Here is a 20,685-nt window from a genome sequence, read left to right as displayed (position 1 = left end):
GAAAACTTTGATACCAAGGCTGTCTCATTTTGTCTCGTTTTGTATTATCTACCCTGGAATTATTTAATCAGGGTTCTCTGTGGATTAAATAGTTTCACATTGATCAAGTTCCTCTCTTCTCTCTCTCTTTGTGTGTGTGTTTGTGCGCAGGTCACGGCAGGGCGGTTCACCTGGTGCTTACGACCGCAGCTTCAGGTGGAAGTACCACCAGTTCCGTTTCCTGTGTCATGTAAGTGTTAACTGGAGGCTGAAGCCACGACAAAACCCTGTCCACACATCTCACCTTGATGTGTGTGTGACTGTTTTAGCTTAAGGCTGTATATACAGTAGGTTAATATTTTCATAGTAATAATGAACTGCATTATATTCATCACCAGTGGTTGACTAAACTGAAAGGACCAGATATTGCTGGCTACATGCCAGGATCAGCACTGAATATATCACTGTAACACAAGTACTACTAAAGGATCACACTGGATAAGGGTTAAAGATAGAGATGAGAGTCCAGAGATTTGTGGTAATCAGCAGCTGTCAGTGTCTTTAAAGGCTTTGCAGAAGGTCATACTGACTCAAACCTGTTAAAACAATTTATTTTTCAAAATGCAGTTGTTTTTTAGCTCTTCAGTTGATTGATTTATTTTTCATTTTGTCTCTCTGCCCAGTCCAATGCCTTGCCCAGCCACGTAAAGATCTCGGTGTCCAGACAGACGCTGTTTGAGGATTCATTTCAGCAGGTCAGAGACCAACCAAACGCACATCTGTTCTGCACTTGAAGATAATGACATCATTTTGGGTTTAGTTCGCCAAAAACTTAAAATTTCACCAGATGACCAAAAAATGTTACCAGAAACAAAGAGTTCAGGCAGTCACAGGATAAAACAAATAAAGGTTTAAGCCTGAAAAAAACTTATTTAGTTAATGATGAATGAAGTCCTGATTATTGATGACCATGACATGAGATTAAAAGATATGATCATACACATACAATATTGTATGTTGTATTGTATTGTATGTATAACATATATATGTTACAGTCTGTGGTTAGACAAAAGTATAATTGACTAAAATTAAATTATATGTGACCTTTTTTTTTTTTTTTTTTTTAACCTGAATGCAATTTTAAATTCTCCCAGTCTGTTTTGACTGAAGTCTGTGTAAACCAGGCTCAGATGGGTCCACACATTCATTAGAAAAATAAATATGGATACATCTCGTAAGCATCTGACACATTTAAGGTCAACATGGAGTCGGGATACTCAACTTGCTTTGCCCAGGGGCCACTTTTGGAAAATGACCGGAGGCCAGGAGCCAGTTAATAAACAAACATTAATAATAGTTACCAGATAAAATGAATAAACAAGGCAAATCCAGTCACAGGTGCACAGGTACGGTGTATGCAGGGGTGTCGCTAGGATTTGAGGACTTTCGGGGTTTAGGTCAGACATCAGTGTGGGGGGGCCTTTGGGGGATTCTCCCTTGGCACTTTTTTTTTTTTTTTTTTTTAAGATAAATAAACAAAAATAACAAAACAAGAAACTTTCTATGCATTCTGGCAACGTCTTTACATTCAAAGCAAAACAGGAAAATAAGTTATTTTTATTATGAATTACAGAATAGTCGGTTGGCCAACCTGGCACCCTACTGCGGGCCAGATTTGGCCCATGGGTTCTAAGTGCAGTATCACTGACATGACAATGAAAAAATGACTACATCATTGCTCACGTTGGCTGTTGGGAAATTAAAGGTGAAAATAAATGTCTGATCCACTTTGTTCTTGGCTCTGGTTTTCTATAAATCTCAAATATTGCCTGTTAAAAAGTAATTTATATATTTATTAATAGTATATTAATATGTTTTGTGATCAGATCATGAATGTGAAGCCATACGACCTACGCCGCAGACTCTACATCATTATGAGAGGAGAGGAGGGACTGGACTACGGAGGCATTGCCAGGTGAGAGCAGCAACACAACAAACACACCCTTCTTCTTCTCCTGATGTTCTGTCATTTTGTGTGTGGTCCTGCAGGGTTTTTTGTTATTTATCCCTCTGATGTTTTTTTGATAATTTGTTTTTAAATGTTGGTGACAGTGATGGTGTGTTTTTTCCTTTTTGTGCCTCTCCTTGAGCTTTGCACCAGCTTCCTCCTCCACTGGAATCAGCTTTTATGTTGGTGCTAACAGCAGCTTCAGGCAGGATTGAAGCTATTTTTAAAAGACCATAAGGAGGCAGAGGGCATTATGGGGGTTTTGACTCAAGGTTGCTGCCTTTCTCTTCGCTGTAAAAACTTGTTTTTATGCAACTTATTTTGTTCTCTGAGGGTAGATTGGTGTGTCAGAGAGTTGCGTGCGTCTGACGATAAAGTTCTCACAGGTTGCCAGCAATCGCACAACACCTCCTACCCTCTTGCAACATTTCTGTTCTCCTTCCCTTACCCCACCGCTCCATCCACCCATCACATGTATCCATCCTGCCCCCTGCGTCCGCTTTGTTCCGGGTCTTCCTCTCTGTATATGTTGTTATTTTTCTGTTGGCGGTGTTCTCATTTTTTTTTGTTTGGTTTTGCATTGTGTCTCTGTCTCCGGTGTCACGTCAGTGGTTTTACCCTATGGTAGGTGACATCATGCTGTTCTACCACAGGGTAGAACCACGGACGGGATGTTGTGAGGTGTCTGCGTCCGTCCGTCCGTCCGTCAGTCCATATCCTCCCCCTTCCCATAAACCCCAAGGGGGAGGGCAGGGGCCTTGGGAGCGCTAGGTGCTGGTGCTACAGCTGGTGGTTTTGCTGCTGCTAGTGGGGCCCTCATTCTCTCTAACATGCATCCTTCCACAGTCTGTATGTGTCTATTTTATCCTGCCCTGTTGTATTTATCCTTCATGTTACATGTTTTGTCTCCATGTAATTTTATGTGTTAAATTTGGATTGTAGGATGAGTGAAAAGTTGGTGATGTATTATATATTCTAATTTATACAACTATCCAGAGTAGGCTGATAAAATTCCTATATTTGACAGCTGGTTTACACTCAAGATGGCACACTAGATGAAGAGAAGATAGTCTCATTAAGTTGAAATTCTACATTTTGCTTCTTTTTCAGAGAAGCAGATATGAAGATCATTACCTCTCTCATGTCTGTCTCTGTCCAAAGGTAGCAAAATCCGCCCACCAGGATCCCTAAAGCTCACTCATTAACGCATAATATCTCGTTCGTTTAATCTGAACAAAAATTTAAGTGTAAAAACAAAAATGTATGAGTTACACAGAGTTAGACACAGCATCAATCTGAAATCACCCGTTTACATTTTATTAAGGCTTAAAGTTGCACATAATTAAGGGCATGGTCATTTTGAGTGACAGGCTGTCTGTGAGGCGTCACCACAGTCTGTGAGTCAGATCCACCCCTCGCTGTTTCACAGCTCCACCCTCTTGTCCAAATGTGGTCATTTCGGACTCCAAAAATCCAAGATGGTGACGGCCAAAAAATCTTGAAACCGTCATGATGACGTCACAGTGGCTACATTAATTATTTTATCCGGTCTATGATGGCAGCACTGGGGAAAAAAAATCTTAAGTGGTGTTTAAACAATGAGGGGAATTCAGAAAATAAACTCCAAGCTCACTGGAGTTTCACTTAAAGTTAGACCTTCCTCAGACTAAAAGACTCAGTATAGTACTGTGATGTAATAAAACAGAGAGGCAGCAACTCCTCCCCCAAATCTTGTAGTCTTTCTTATAAATGATGCTCCTTTCATGCATCCTAAAATCACATGTCAAATCAACCTGGGACTAATTCAAGGATAACTGGATAATTCTTCAGCTCAGACCTCTGTGCTGGGGTGAGACCTGACACCACAGTGATTATAAAAACCTGGTAAAAAACCTGGAAATATTGAGAAGAATGAGGCCTGTTGGTCAGTCGACTTCAATTCTCAGCTACACGTAGGCTATAATTCAAACATACAATGTATGATTCCTGTGAAGAGGTTAAATTACTGTGTTGTTGTGTTGTATTGTGAGTTTTGTTACTGTGTTTTTTTATTATTTTCTATAAACTGTGCTTGTTGATAATGTTCTGTTTTTGGATTAAATGTATTGTTGTAACTGTTTTTGTCTTTCCTCCATCATGTGCTTGTCACTTACTTTTATCTGTCCTTGTTCCTGAGCTCAAAGTGTGTTTTATCACGTCCTCCTCTGAATCAGTTTTTTAATGAAAATTAATACACTGAACAAAAATATAAATGCAACACTTTTGTTTTTGCTCCCATTTTTCATGAGCTGAACTCAAAGATCTAAAACATTTTCTATATACACAAAAGACCATTTCTCACAAATTGTTCACAAGTCTGTCTAAATCTGTGTTAGTGAGCACTTCTCTTTTGCCGAGATAATCCATCCCACCTCACAGGTGTGGCATATCAAGATGCTGATTAGACAGCATGATTATTGCACAGGTGTGCCTTAGGCTGGCCACAATAAAAGGCCACTCTGAAATGTTCAGTTTTATCACACAGCACAATGCCACAGATGTCGCAAGTTTTGAGGGAGCGTGCAATTGGAATGCTGACTGCAGGAATGTCCACCAGAGCTGAATTGAATGTTCATTTCTCTACCATAAGCCGTCTCCAAAGGCGTTTCAGACAATTTGGCAGTACATCCAACCGGCCTCACAACCGTAGACCACGTGTAACCACACCAGCTCAGGACCTCCACATCCAGCATGTTCACCTCCAAGATCGTCTGAGACCAGCCACCTGGACAGCTGCTGCAACAATCGGTTTGCATAACCAAAGAATTTCTGCACAAACTGTCAGAAACCGTCTCAAGGAAGCTCATCTGCATGCTTGTCGTCCTCATCGGGGTCTCGACCTGACTGCAGTTCGTCGTCGTAACCGACTTGAGTGGGCAAATGCTCACATTCAATGGCGTCTGGCACATTGGAGAGGTGTTCTCTTCACGGATGAATCCCGGTTTTCACTGTTGAGGGTAGATGGCAGACAGCGTGTGTGGCGTCGTGTGGGTAAGCGGTTTGCTGATGTTAACATTGTGGATCGAGTGGCCCATGGTAGCGGTGGGGTTATGGTATGGGCAGGCGTATGTTATGGACAACGAACACAGGTGCATTTTATTGATGGCATTTTGAATGCACAGAGATACCGTGACGAGATCCTGAGGCCCATTGTTGTGCTATTCATCCACGACCATCACCTCATGTTGCAGCATGATAATGCATGGCCCCATGTTGCAAGGATCTGTACACAATTCCTGGAAGCTGGAACATCCCAGTTCTTGCATGGCCAGCATACTCACCGGACATGTCACCCATTGAGCATGTTTGGGATGCTCTGGATCGGCGTATACGACAGCGTGTTCCAGTTCCTGCCAATATCCAGCAACTTCACACAGCCATTGAAGAGGAATGGACCAACATTCCACAGGCCACAATCAACAACCTGATCAACTCAATGCGAAGGAGATGTGTTGCACTGCGTGAGGCAAATGGTGGTCACACCAGATACTGACTGGTCCCCCCCCCCCCAAATTAAAGCAAAACTGCACATTTCAGAGTGGCCTTTTATTGTGGCCAGCCTAAGGCACACCTGTGCAGTATTCATGCTGTCTAATCAGCATCTCGATATGCCACACCTGTGAGGTGGGATGGATTATCTCGGCAAAGGAGAAGTGCTCACTAACACAGATTTTAGACAGATTTGTGAACAATATTTGTGAGAAATGGTCTTTTGTGTGTGTATAGAAAATGTTTTAGATCTTTGAGTTCAGCTCATGAAAAATGGGAGCAAAAACAAAAGTGTTGCATTTATATTTTTGTTCAGTGTAGTTCTGACATGTTAAATTACAGAATCATCCAACATTATGCCCTTACATTTACATTTATAAAAGGAAAAAGAACAAGTGTGTGCATTTATAGTAGTGCATCCCTGCTGTCATCTCTCAGGCCTCAAAGTATCGTGTCTTCCTCTCCTGCATTAATGTCTCATGTCCTCTCACTCTGCAGGGAGTGGTTCTTCCTGCTGTCTCACGAGGTGCTGAACCCCATGTACTGTTTGTTTGAATACGCTGGCAAGAACAACTACTGTCTGCAGATCAACCCAGCCTCCTCCATCAACCCCGACCACCTCACATACTTCCGCTTCATTGGACGCTTCATTGCCATGGTGAGCTTCACTTTAGAATAGTTTTAGTAAAATCATACTCAGAATTTGGCAAGCTCTTTAAAACTGAACTACAATTGGCAACACCTGTGTTTTGCTGTTTTTACTTTGAGGCTGTGGTACTTGCTTGCCAATGTAGTTTTTTTTGTGCAGAAAATGCTGCTTCAAACACATTTCTGCTGACATGTATTGTAAAATCTAGCTTTCAACAACATGTTTCATTTTTGCTGGTGGTTATTGCACCTGAGCAGCTTACACAACTCAAAATCCATGTCTTTATTTCAACATTTAGTCAAGTGTACTCCTCTAAAAACATCAATTTGGGAAGTGTTACTTCCTGCAGAGGTGCCAACTGCAGCACTTTTTATCAGAGCAGCTGTTTACGGTTCACCTTTCAGCCACTCTCCACCAACGTCCGTGTTAAGAATATGATAGCAGTTTAAATAACACAATACACAATAAAACCAAATATTGAGTTGTGATGGAGGAGGATTTAACATATGAGAGAGCAGCCTGAGTCACAGAGCTGTTGTGTGTCTGTCAAAGGGTTTTGTTAAAGGGGACGTAATGGACCGTTTTCACAGCAGACATTTTGACTTGTGTCAGTAGAAAAAGCACAGGTGAAATTGATAACATTAAGGATGGCTGAGTTCCATTCAGTGTCCCAGTAAGCTAGTAACATTTAGCCAACATGGACAATACCAGGGTCTCCCCTAAGTGGAATGCAGCTGTCATTAGTGTCATTGAACACACCTGTGTTGCTCCTACTCTGACGTGTCAAAATGTCTGCCGTGAAAAAGGTCTATATGAACCGTTTTTAGTCATTTTAATCTGAATGCTCATTCAGTGCAGTTTGATATTTTGACAAGATTTATTGGATCTCAAAAGTTAAATGTGTCTGACCTTTCATTTTGTTGCCATTTACATGCACAGCAAAATTTGAAGCATAATGTGATGACAGCACTAATCCAAGTCACGTGGAGCCCATTTAAACAGCATATTCTCATCATGTTTAACTGATTTTGCTCAGTCCAACATATTGTAACATGTAACATATTTTAGTCACACTATAGAATTTTCTTTCATGTATTATCAGTGTTAACATTACCACTGTGATGTCATCCATTGTTTTGTGGACTCCCATTCTGAAGCCTCAAGTTTGGCATTTTGGCCATCACCATCTTGGTTTTTTTGGAGCCACAAGTGACCATATTTGGATGACAGGGTGGTGATGACCCTAACACTAGCTGCTAGCTTGGTTAGCATAGTCCATTTACAGCTATGGTTAACTTTTATAATACTAATGCTAATGTTAATGCTAATTTTTGCTAGCAAAAGCAGGCTTCGAAGCATTATAAAAAAACATTTACTTACCAGAAAAACCTAATATCCCATTCCTTGTAGCGTCTTTTAGTTCAAACAAATGCTGAACAGGACTTTTTTAGTAGACCAAAATGTTATAAATAATTTTCATGAACTGAAACACTGAACACACTGAAATAGCGACAGCTATGTCCACACCATTAGTTGGGGGTTACGCCATGGTTATCTTACATGATCAACATAGACCAACCTTGGTAGCAACTTTCTAATAGGTGGCACTCAAACGTCATGAATTGTCATGAATATTGAAGTTGGCTTTAGAGACCAAAACTGTTTTCTTTTTTGTTCCAGGCTGTAACAGCTGTAACACGTTTATTTCTGCTGTAAATTTGGGCATTTTAACATGGAAGTCTGTGGGGATTGACTCTGTTTTTGAGCCAGCCTCTAGTGGCCATTCAGTGAAGTGCAGTATTTGGCTCCTCTACATTGGCTTCATTTTTTAGAGCCAGAGGTTTCCGCTTGGTTTAAACCAACATTATCTATCAGAGACCATTCATATTGGACTGTGTAACTGGTGAGACTCTTCAGACACTGCAGCTTACAGGATGCTACAGCTGCAACTAACAGTTATTCCCATGGTTGACGTGTCGACTAATTGTTTTCTCAATCAGTTGTTTGATTTTTAAAATGTCAGAAAGTACTGAAAGAGTCCCATCACAAATTTAACTGTTGTTAAACTCTGTTCAACTCTTGTTCTGTCAGAGTCCAAAATCGCAAGATATTAACTTTGCGTCAATAAAACAGAGCAACAGCCAAATCTCACATAGGAAAAGCTGAAACTACAAATTACTTGACATAAAATGACTAAATCAGTTGATTGAATATCAAAATAGTTACTAGATAATTGAAATCAGATAAATGTCCTCAAGTGATGTCACTTGAGTCAGCGTCAGTTAGTTCTGATGAATACAAGGTAGAAAATGAAAAAAGAATTGGAGGAAGAAGTGAGACCTCTGTAGCTCCTCATCTCTGCTGCAGGCAAACAGCAGTGCTACGCCAGCCTCTTATAGCCAAACACATCCGACTCGCTGACTGATCTGTCAGCAGTTAAGTTGTACTGTGGATTGTGCATCGTGGGTTTCTTTGACAAGAACAACGCATGGAATAAAATAGTTGGTGTCTGTGGTTCTAATACATCGATTTTGATCCTTTTTCCTAAACTGCCTATTGTGAGTCCGACAGTGTGATGGCAGTGCTATGTTAAATCTGTACTGACAAAACCATGAAACCAGTCATTTCAGGTTTGAGGTTGGATTCTGCACAGAAACTCTGACAATGTGCAGGAGGCATATTCACACTCCATTTAGTGGAAACAGAAATGTGATTAGAGATTCATATTGTTATTATTTTTATGTGCATGTAAACAAGTTGTAGGACAGCTGGATCCAGAGATTTTTTTCCTTTTAACGATCATCACAGACAGAAACATTTTGTCCACATGTGTGCTTTTTTTTTTTTTTGGGACATTTTGCGTTTATTTGACAGTGACAGTAGAGATACAGAAAGGGGTGCAACATGTAACAGAGGTCCCTGGCTGAAATTATTCCCTATATGATTTCATGTGACAATTACAACTGACTGATTTTTTTGTTATGAGGATGCACACAGTTGAATATTTTTTAACATTCATTATCTTCAGTGTATATAAATGATCTACAGTATGTACTATAATGTCTTTCTCTCTCTGGGATCAACTCCAAAAAGCTGTACGTCCCAAAACCGACACCCCCACCCCTCCTTCCGTCTGCCACCCCACCCCTCACCCACACCATGACCTCACTGCCGCACCCAGCCCACACCCGCCAGCAGCTGCCTATATTTAGTCCTAAAATGCGCTTTTCTAACTTCCCTTATAAAGATGCTTGTCTCTACCAAGTCTCAACTACCAAACCCTTGTGCTGCCTCATTTTCTTTCTCTCTTCTTTACCTTTTTTACTTTCCATCTTTACTCCTCACTTTCCACTGACACTCTCCTCTGTCTATAAATCTTCCTGTCTAACTGTGTGTGTGTTGCTGGCTGTGAGACAGACACATGGTCAGTCAGGATACAGTAGGACAGAGCAGACTGACTGAGTCAGTCAGTGGGCGTCTGTGTTGTTCTTGGCTCATCATAGCCCTGAGCCCTCTGTGGTTTTTTAACATTAAACAGCTCCATCTGGCTGAGTCTGCTCACTCTCTGTGAACACACAACAAAAGCAAAGATTATGACTTGGTTTGAAGCAGTTTGAATGTATTTGTGTTAAGTGCACACGAGGATTTCAGTTAGCTTAGTGTTTTGTTTCTGAATCTTAATTTAAGTGACTCCTCGTAGCTCTCACCATGAAAATAAGGATAAAAGGTACAGAATGTGTCACCAGAATAATGTTACAGTCAAATGTTCACATGGCAGCAGCTACAATGTCAGTCCCCTCTGGACCAATCAGAAACAAATATATGCGTCACTCTCTGCAGCTGTGGTTATAGAAACATGCACAAATTGAGCTTTTGTGTGGTTTTGTCATATATATATATAAGCAGGTGTGGAGTGTTCGATGCTAAATGATTTCAGCAGATGAAGTGGGTAGGATTAAATCAGGCTGTCGTGATTCCAGAATAAAAGCCCCATTCATGTTTCCTGTAAAAGTGACTGGCTGTTAAAACATTTCTAACACCTGAATGGGCACGGAACAATCCCCAGTGAATCATGACTGCAAACACTGAGCGACTGAGATAAAAATATTTATAATTTGTCAAGAACAAATTTGAACCACATGTCACCAATAGCCATACAATAACAGTATAATATCACAGCAGTTACAGCAGTGGAAAAATACTCCCCCCACTTCAAAGATTAAAGCTGCCAGATCATAACATTGTGTGAACTGATGCTGTGTTTTTATGTGTATCTTTTTGGATTTGAGCAGTGAGTTGTTTCTAATGTGACAAATCCTCCTCGCAGGCTTTGTATCATGGAAAGTTCATCGACACCGGCTTCACGCTGCCATTCTACAAGCGAATGCTGGACAAGAAACCCACGCTGAAAGACCTGGAGTCCATAGACCCTGAGTTTTATAACTCCATCATGTGGGTCAAGTAAGTAATGCAGGGTGGGTTACCTGTTCGTGTGTTGTTATTATTTTATGCTCACAAGGGTAGAAAGTGGAGGGAAAGTATTAGTAATAGCATTTTTCCAGGCCTTTCCTTCTCCTTCTTTTTTATAACTTTTTATTTGTTTTGTAATTGAAAGAAAGAACTGAACAAGAACAACCCAGGTGTGAAATCAGTCATGTTGAAAACAGAAGAAGAAAAAAACTTTTTATTAATCACCACATAAAATCGAAACGTTGTTTAAATTTAGGTCTCTCCAAAATATGTTTTCTAAGGATTACTAACCATGGAAAACATAAGAGGTTGAGTTTTAAATGATAGCCTGATTTTCTCCAGGGTTCCTGCAGCTTAATTATTAGTGCCACTGCAAATGAAATTTAAGAACTGTGAAATACCTGGCATTGACTGATGAGTTTTCCTGGCGGTTTTGGGTTTCTCACTCTGCATGGTGGATTCCACAGCCTTGAATCTCATTGTGCCGAGTTTAAAAAACGTATTACATTAAGTAAACTGAGCCTTGCATGCTTTGCCATGTACTGGCTTTAGCCTTGCCATGAAATCTTGGTTAAATAGCCAATTTACGCTGAATTTGCACCTCCCTATGTTATCCAAGGCAAAGTGACAGCTAGCTAATAGACAGTGGATCCTCTGCTCATCTGAGCATCCCAACCGGAAACAAAATGCAACCATTTTTGGGACCACTATCCTGATCCTTGTGACGGCAATGTGAGAGGCATTCAGTAAATTGCGTAAGAAAAATAGGGGTTACAGATTGTTTTGAGATTATCCAATGCAACGTCACAAAAAAAAAACTGATTCATAAAATCCTACATCCCATGTCTGAGCATTTTTAAGACTACTTTAAGACATTTTGATACTACTTAAGGCCTTTTTTTTTTTTTTTTTTTTTTTTTTTTTAAATTAATTCTTAAGGATCCACAGGAACACTGTTCTCAGTTCCAGAGGATTTAATATACTCTATCCCTAGGCAGAGTAGCTGGTGGTTTTCAGTTTAAAAGAATCATCCTTCTTGCAAAAAGTGTAGCTGTAGCAAAGGCCTTAAATGTAGGTCGTTTTTGTGTTTGTCCAGAGAGAACAACCTGGAGGAGTGTGGCGTAGAACTGTATTTTGCACAGGACATGGAGATCCTCGGGAAGGTTTCCACTCACCAGCTGAAAGACGACGGAGAGAACGAGCTGGTCACAGAGGAAAACAAGGAAGAGTACATCAGGTATGTTAACATCAGCAATAATAGATACCACAGCTCCAGAGACAAAAATCCAAACTTCATCAATAAAAAGTCCAAGTGATGTCCGCGCTGGAGACGCAACCATAAAAACCAACCAACCGCTCTTCCTTCCTTCAGCCTGCTGACAGACTGGAGATTCACACGTGGAGTGGAGGAGCAGACCAAAGCCTTCCTGGACGGCTTCAACGAAGTGGTCCCTCTGGAGTGGCTTCGCTACTTTGACGAGAAGGAGCTGGAGGTGAGGAGGAGCGGGAGGGCTGTAGGGAGAGGTAGCAGGTTCATCAGTATTCAAAAGTAATAAAACAACATCCTTTAGAAGTCAGAAGAAGTGTAATGAACATAAGCCTTCAGCTTATTAGTAGCAAAGTTTTTGACAATTTTTTTTCCACCAAAGTTTCCGTCATATTTCATACAAAGCAGTGATAGGTCATAGACTGTATATTGTCAGAAATGCTTGCTGTGTTCAGTGAGAAAGAAGCCATTTTGTTAGTTTTGTTTCCTTATTTTACAGGTTAAATTGGTCTTAAACATAGATGAAAAATAAAGCACCTATTGTGGTGTGGTGGTACTTTAAACACCTCTTTGTGTATGGGAGAAATGGTAGCAGTATCCCTTAATTTATATTTATATTTTATATGATACAAAAAGCCGCAGTACAACGTATGTTAGGAAAAAAGATTTGAAAGATGAGCTTTAACTCTTAAATAGTCTTAGCCGAGGGTGCTTGAACTACGTGCAGCATCATACACTGATCAGCCACAACATTTAAACCACTGTCAGGCAAAGTGAATAACACTGATCGTCTCATTACAATGTTATGTTGTGCTGGGAAACCTTAGAACCTGGCATTCATGTGGATGTCACTGGACACACACCAACCACCCAAACACTGTTACAGACCATTTAAATCACCTCATGGCAAAGGCACTGTCTAATGGCAGTGCCCCCCCAGCAGGACGGTGCGCCATGCCACACCACACCACAAAAACTGCTCAGGAATGAACCCCAGGAATGTGACAAAGAGCTCAAGGCATCAATCTGGCTTCCAAATTCCCCACATCCCAATCTGATTGAGCAGCCGTGGGATGTGCCAATACCCCAGACGTCCTGTGTCCATGCCTCGACGGGTCACAGCCAAGTCTGACCCACAGTGGGGCCTGTGGTGTCTGGCACCAGGGCCTTGGCAGTGCATCCTTTGAGTCCTGTGGGTTGCGAGGTGGGGTACTGGCACTTCCCACGGATGCTGGATCAGATTAGGATCTGGGAAATTAGGAAGGCAAGTTGACGCCTTGAGTTCTTTGTCACGTTGCTCGGGCCATTCGTGGGCAGTGTGGCATGGTGCATTGTCCTGCTGGGGGGTCACTGCCATGAGGGGTTGTACTTGGTCTGTAACAGTATTGAACATTGTATTGGAATGAGATGATCAGAGTTAATAACTTCATCTGTCAGTCGTTTTAATGTTGTGGCTGACTGGTGACTAATTTTCTACTGCGTGTACTGAGAATCCTTTTCTTGTTTTTTTGTTAGTGATGCTGGTTTAGTTTATGAATAGTTCCTGATCCTGACTGATGAACAGTTTGACTCCTGCTGCGATTGAGCTCTGTTCCAGCAGAAAGTCAGTCTAATATACACAGGGAATAAAATTAGCCTGGAGCAGAGATAGGACATACTGTGAATGTCCCGTGTTGTCCTCTTCCTACTGAGTCAGACAAACACTAAGAATAAAGGACACAACACTGCACACAGTTTCCCCTCAGGTATCAATTAAGTATTTCTGATTCTGTTGGAGTGGACTTTAAACATCATTTTCTTTGTTGCAGCTGATGCTGTGTGGCATGCAGGAGATCGACTTGGCCGACTGGCAGAAGAACACCATCTATAGACACTACACCAAGAACAGCAAGCAGATCCACTGGTTCTGGCAGGTGCGGACACACTGTGGTTCAGTTAGACATTACAGAAGCCTGGATCTAAACACATACACGTCTCCTGTGATAAAGTATATGCATTACAGCATATTTTGGCACTGATGTGAGTGTGTCCAGTGAGTAACGGAGTTGTGTTTCTGCAGGTGGTGAAAGAGATGGACAACGAGAAGAGAATCCGTCTGCTTCAGTTTGTAACGGGAACCTGTCGACTGCCTGTCGGAGGCTTCGCTGAGCTCATAGGTACACAACACTGATTCACACAGTGTCACAACCATGAATGGCTAAGTGTCATTTTCCTTTAGAAAGGGTTGTGACATAAGGATATTTGGTGTAAGTGATGATGTCTATCCACTGTGTATTTGTTGAGATTCCATTTTTCCGGGGATACTATACATCATTTTAGGTAGTTTTTCCAGAGAATGGCATTGGTATTCATGGCACACTGGTGAGTGTGAAACCACTCTGCTGCTCTCACTTTATCTTCTCTAACAGAAATGATCAGTGTTGAGCTACTGTGAGTGCAGTTCACCACCTCTGGCAGATTTTTTTACATTAATGGTATCCCAGCCTTTCCTACAGGCTTTTATTTTGGAAAAACCTACTGGACATTTCATTAACAGCAGCTTTCTGATTCCAGCTTCTTAACTGTGAATATTTTGTGGTTTCTTTCCTCCTCTATGACACTAAACTGAATGTATTGGGGTTGTGGACAAAACAAGACATTTGAGGACATCATATTGGGCTTTGGGAAACACTGATTTACATTTTTCACGGTTTTCTAACTTTTCTTGGCCAAACAATCAATCAAGAAAATATTTAACCGTGAAAATAATCGTAGTTGCAGCCCTAATATTTGATGAAGTTATTCTTTCTTCCCATGCAGGAAGTAACGGTCCCCAGAAGTTCTGCATAGACAAGGTGGGGAAGGAGACTTGGCTTCCAAGAAGCCACACATGGTGAGCTGATGCCTTATCTGTGAACATGGAAAACATGTAGCAAGATAATCTAAGCTCAGAGGTTTACTGACCGAAGACTACAGTGGGAAGGGAAGATGATGCGATTAAAAACTCCAAAAAGATAGCAAGTGTATCTTTAAGCTTAGATCATTTTGTACTGGATTACATGCAGCTGCTATGTTTCTGGTGAGTCCCTCTTGTATAGGTAGGCCATTTAATGGTCCAATGTGCAGTATTAGCGGGACATATTGGCAGAAATAGAATACAAAATTCATAACTATGTTTTTACTAGTGTATAATCACCTGAAAATAAGAATCATTGTGTTTTGATTACCTTAGAATGAGCCTTTTTTATCGACATACAGAGCAGGTCCTCCTCCATGGAGTCTGCCATGTTGTTTCTACAGAAGCCCAGAACAGACAAACCAAACACTGGCTCTAGATAGGGCCATTTGCATTTTTGCACCAACCAAAGTACTTCCTCTACACCCATGGAATACGGGAGAAGTTTCATTTGGTTGCAATCTGTAGCTTCACCACTAGAAGCCACTAAATCCTACACACTGGACCTTCAAACCAGAGCTGGAATGGCGGACTTCGCCACTAAAAATGAAGCTACTACATGGGGAGGTAATTATTGTAAATACAGTGACAGGCCAATGTTTGAAAAACTGGTTTAATTTCATTAAATCTTGAGGATTATAACTTTAAACCCATGGTGATTAAAGAAGTAAAGATTAAAATGCATTTATTCACTACACTTGTGTGGAGTCTGATCACAGTGAGGGAGTGTTTGGGAGCTCCCTTCGTATCAGGCAGAGATGGGACCAAGTCACACATGTGCAAGTCTCAAGTAAGTCTCAAGTCTTAACCTTCAAGTCTCAAGTAAATCCCAAGTCATTTTTTCTTGGGCAAGTCAAGTCAAGTCACAGGTTATGTCAAGTCAAGTCAAGTCCTGTAATAGGTCAAGTCAAGTCCAAGTCCCCTTATTATTGTAATTTTACCTGCAGCATCTGATCTTAATACAGTGAAAAGACAAGATATAAGTAACTGTCAGTAAACATTGACTTCATCGCTGCAATGTTTACTTTGCAGGGACGACCCCCATGCGCGCGTGCACACACACACACACACACACACACACACACACACACACACTAACCAAGGCAGCGGCCAAAATCACCCATTTAGCTCATTTAACCCTGTGTTGCTCGTTCATAAAACGTACAGCCGGTCTTGTGATGAACCGGTCGGAATGTTCGCTCATGTTTTCTGGGGTTAATGTTAGCAAATCAATTAAAAAACAAGTTCCATCAAACGACCCCCCACCCCCGTACGTATTAAGCTAACGTTAGCTAACTACCAACTAACCAGATAATATTAGCTAATTGACAAGCACTTACTGGGCAGAATGTCTCTTCAAATGACCAGCAAAGTTTGAAGTTGTCGTCTAGGTGTCCAAGATGTTTATGCCGCATGTCTTGCACTGTGCTGTTCGTCTTTTGCCGTAATAATGGTAATTCAGCTGACATGTTGATGCCTATCTGATATAAGAGGGCCTGTTTCTCCAATAAACACGTAGAGACATATATATACATAGAGAGGGCATGACTGATTGACAGGGTAGTGATCCAATCATGACAACGCCATTCTCAGCCTGCGCTCCTACCGGGAATCAACATTATTTTTTAAATTAATTTATTCATTTTATATTCTAACCAAAAACATGATGTGAATAACACTCAAGTCATACAAGTCATCGTGTCTCAAGTCAAGTCCCGAGTCTTTAACTTCCAAGTCTGAGTCAAGTCTCAAGTCTTTTATTTTTTGTCAAGTCAAGTCACAAGTCATCAAAACAGCGACTCGAGTCGACTCGAGTCCAAGTCACAGTGACTCGAGTCCCCATCTCTGGTATCAGGTCACTTTTTGTGTAGGATTGTGAGACAGCAGAGACGTCCAGAGTTCAGACAGAATCAGAGTGCTCGGTATCAGTCATGAAAAGTGAACCCTGACAGGAACATACCCGCTAATGTCAAACCAATATCCTGAACAACCCAGTATCCCCAACACTGCTGTGCTGTGTCTGAGTCAGGCCTGTTGCCAGACAGACCTGTGGTTATTCCACTCTGTGAATCCACAAAGAGGAATGACTAATAGTGACCTGCCTGTCTCCTCCTGTTTGTCTCTTCCTCACAGCTTCAACCGTCTGGACCTGCCGCCCTACAGAAGCCTGGAGCAGCTCCGAGAGAAACTCCTGTTCGCCATCGAGGAGACGGAGGGATTTGGACAGGAGTGATGCAGGAAACGGACGCAAGACGGCTAAAAGAGAACACTTAATTCAGTGGGATAGTTTTTTGTTATTAATATATATAATTTTGCATTTGTTAATCACAGGGCTGAGAAATCACCTGTCATCTTTAGCCCCTCACCTGGAGGGGATCATGTTTGTGAACTGAATCATGGCATAAAGGCGGAGCTGGGAGATGGAGACACAAGAACATAGAGGAAAAGTGTGAATGCTTACTTGTGTGTATGTGTGTGGTTGCTCACATTAATGCCATTGTGTATATGCATATAAATGGTGTGTATGTCTACGTGGGTTGGACAGGATGGCACATACAGAGAATTATATTTGACTAGAGTCTCACCCCCACATATACACCTACTCACTGCTTAGAAACGCACCGAACCCAGACAACAGGATAGTTTTAATGTCAGCAGCGACTCACAACAGCACAGCTACCCGCAAAATGCAGTATAACATATCTACCAGAGAGAAATACATTTTTTAACATTTTAAAGTGATGAAAGAGAGAGAGAGAGAGCTGGAGAGTGTGAGAGACATAGAGGCAGTGTGCGAGTGCATGTGTGTGTCCGTATACGAGAGACAGAGAGCTGTTATCATGACCTAGTGCACCTCTGTTACAGAGGCTAGAGAGATGAGATGTGATCTTATTTTTTATTTTTCTGTTACTTGTGAAATTCAGCATTTTTCTTCTGTACATAACTAAAATAAATGAGATTTCAATCTTGAGCTGTACTGATGCTTTCTTTAAAGAGACAGTTTGATATGATATATACAGGGTTTGTATAAAACAGAATAAGGTGTGCTGCCTGAACTCTGAGTTCATCCACCAAAAGAGCAAAAGACAAAGCATAGGCAAAAGAATGACCTCACAAAATGTTTATTGTTAATGTCATACTATCATCAGAATCAGAAATACTTTATTGATCCCTGTGGGGACATTGTGGTTCGTTACAGTTGCTCTGATACCAAGTACAGAGAATTATAGAAGTAGAAATAGGACATGTGCAATATTCTACAAAGTTAACATTTGTATGTAAAATATAAAATATGTTTAATGTGCTGAGGATGTAAAGTGTGTAAAAAATATGCAACTTATGCCACAATACAATGTATAAAACTAGTATGTAAAGTTAGAAATATAAAATATGTGTATAATGCGACAATGTACAACACAATATATACACACGGAATAAGAATAAAATGTGCAACATGTAAAATATGTTGAATATGTTGAACAGTTGAATCATTGCACCGAATATTGCTGGAGTTTAATTATTGCATCAGTTATTGCACAGTTAAGCCAGGCTCAACAGAATGAATTTGTAGTTGGTGTGAGAGCAATGAGCAATAATCACAACCCCATTCATTCCCATTACATTTTAAATTTACACCCTCTGCAACCCAACTGTGAAGGGGGACCTGGGTAATATCCCCAACCCCCTCCCCCCTCAGGATACACAGTTACATTGGATGAATTCTGGTCAACAAAGGATATTTTGTAGAATTTGAATATGATAGATTGAGAGTCTGGTTTGGAGGAATAATATATTCGAGAAAATTTTCAGTAACTTTTCAATAAACATAAGTGTATTTTTTTAGAAACTTCACTAAGCTGACCTTTTAAGACCATTTTAAAACATCTTAATCGAAGTTAAGGGGTTCTCAAAGTTCTCATAACTCAGTGTCATTTTGAAAGGCAGCTCTGAGACTAAGGTTCAGTTGAACTTTGAGTTAAATGCCAATGTAAGCATGCTAAAATTCTCACAATGACAACGTAAACATGATCTGAACAGCACACTATTCAAAATCTGTTAAGAGTGAATAGGTTCAGTGTGGAATTGAGACATAGAGTAGATTATAGGATAGATTTGGTTTCAGTGAAGCTATCTTTACATTCATGCTGCATTGTTATTGATCCATAAATAGATGTTTTTTAGCCACTGAAAATTTGGTTTCAAAGCTTAAGCATTTCCCTTAACATGGAATATTCACTATTAAGCATGCATCAAATAAAGTTTGGAGAAATTAGGGTTTATTTATTTAGAATTTAAGCAACTATGTATTGTATTTGAGCATCGTTTTTGAGAGACTTTCATAGTTGCCACACATTTAACCTGCCTTTGAGCACCACAAGCTGAGTGCTATTGTTCCATTATATTTGAGAGAAGGCAGACATCTCTACGGCTGAACACTCGGCAACTCACACCAAAACAATCTAGCTTAATAAATAGTGCGACAGGTTAGAGGAAAAATATATGTTTTTTATTTTGGGGTGAACTGTTCCTTTAACTGGAATAATCTGAATCTAAAGACCCAGATCTAGCTGAGCATTTGTGTGTCAGATACAGTTGAACTGAACAGAAATGCAGGATGGATGGTTGAAAATGTTAAAACATTCCTTAATAAATAATGTCTACTTAACTTATTATATATACTGAGTATAAATAGCGGTGGCTCCCAGCCTGGGGGTTTGGCCCCATGCAGGGGGTCCCAGGATTAATCTGAGGGGTCACAAGAAATCTTCTATTCAAAATTATCTGGGCTTCTAAAAACGCTTTAATTAAAACAATCCAAGAAAGAAAAGTCACTCTTTGTTTGAGCTGCTCACAACTCATGTCCACACTGTGGCTATAACCTGTGATGAAGGGCCTCAAGTGCACATTGATTTATTATGAGGGTCAGGTCAAAAAAGTTGAGAAGCAATGACACAGTGTGAAATAGAGGAGACTCATGACTACATAATTGCATGAAGTAAAAAAAAAAACAAGCACTTCTATGTGCTACTGTTGTACATTACTTAAATAACTGACTTGTTTCACAGCCTTTCTTTTGCAGTCGTACATGATCTACATCTTTCTGCCTCATTTACAGACAATTGTTTACAGACAATAGAGTTTTAAATCTTGATCTTAAAAGAATTATAAGGCTGATCTGAGGAATGTTGACGTGTGTTTTTCCACTGCCTTTGGAACGACAAGCTAATAATGGGTTCGTAGTCAAATCGGTCACACTGGTAAGCACTGATAGAAGGGGAATGATCGTAACATGGATAAAGCTGTGCCAAAACCAGCAGCTTTTTCCACACATCTGGGCAGGTTTTGTGGTTTGGCCGGCAGGATCGCAGTAATTGAAAATATAGATTTGGATGTGACCATACAAACAAACTTTTTATGTATCTCCACTGTTAGTCTCCCATTGGCTGTCCAGTTTACAGCTTCAGGCATAACGGTGGAGTCACAGATTACAGTCTCTGAACTTGAATGCATCTGGGAGGTTCAGTGACTTTGATCAAAGATGACAGATGTGCCTAGTCACTAACTGTGTGAACTGGAATCATTATTCTCTCTTCTTTAAATCTGCCGTAAAAAAAGATGGAACAAACTATGGAATATTTAGTGTGTATCACATTTTTATTATTACTTTAATGCCACAAGGTAATTATTTTCTAACTGTGAGAATGCACACACAGTGCGGTGCAGATAAGCGTCTGAAAGTGTATACCTGTGGCTCCATGAACCAGATGGTGTTCTACCTCACCAGCAGCTCTCTAATAAGGCAGTCTCCTCCATCGCCATACAGAGTGGAAACAGAGCACAGGGGGATC

The 20,685-nt window shown here is 40.6% G+C and overlaps 1 protein-coding gene across 2 annotated transcripts in view; it reads left to right on the top strand.

Moving 5' to 3' along the window:
- wwp2 (WW domain containing E3 ubiquitin protein ligase 2) overlaps positions 1–17,807 on the top strand; it is a 70,777-nt gene extending 52,970 nt beyond the window's left edge. For both annotated transcript variants that reach the window (XM_049574883.1, XM_049574882.1), the window contains 11 exons: positions 151–229; positions 663–734; positions 1,866–1,954; positions 6,014–6,173; positions 10,492–10,625; positions 11,731–11,871; positions 12,007–12,127; positions 13,710–13,814; positions 13,961–14,057; positions 14,701–14,773; positions 16,970–17,807. In XM_049574883.1, coding sequence (XP_049430840.1) covers positions 151–229; positions 663–734; positions 1,866–1,954; positions 6,014–6,173; positions 10,492–10,625; positions 11,731–11,871; positions 12,007–12,127; positions 13,710–13,814; positions 13,961–14,057; positions 14,701–14,773; positions 16,970–17,069 — 1,171 coding nt within the window. In that variant the 3' untranslated portion in view covers positions 17,070–17,807. The remainder of the gene's footprint in view (positions 1–150; positions 230–662; positions 735–1,865; positions 1,955–6,013; positions 6,174–10,491; positions 10,626–11,730; positions 11,872–12,006; positions 12,128–13,709; positions 13,815–13,960; positions 14,058–14,700; positions 14,774–16,969) is intronic.
- The last annotated feature ends 2,878 nt before the right edge of the window (positions 17,808–20,685 follow it).

The sequence above is a fragment of the Epinephelus fuscoguttatus genome, linkage group LG4 (assembly GCF_011397635.1).
Source record: "Epinephelus fuscoguttatus linkage group LG4, E.fuscoguttatus.final_Chr_v1".
Taxonomy (NCBI): domain Eukaryota; kingdom Metazoa; phylum Chordata; class Actinopteri; order Perciformes; family Serranidae; genus Epinephelus; species Epinephelus fuscoguttatus.
Note: the sequence above shows the minus strand (reverse complement) of the source record. Positions and strands in the feature narration are given on the sequence as shown.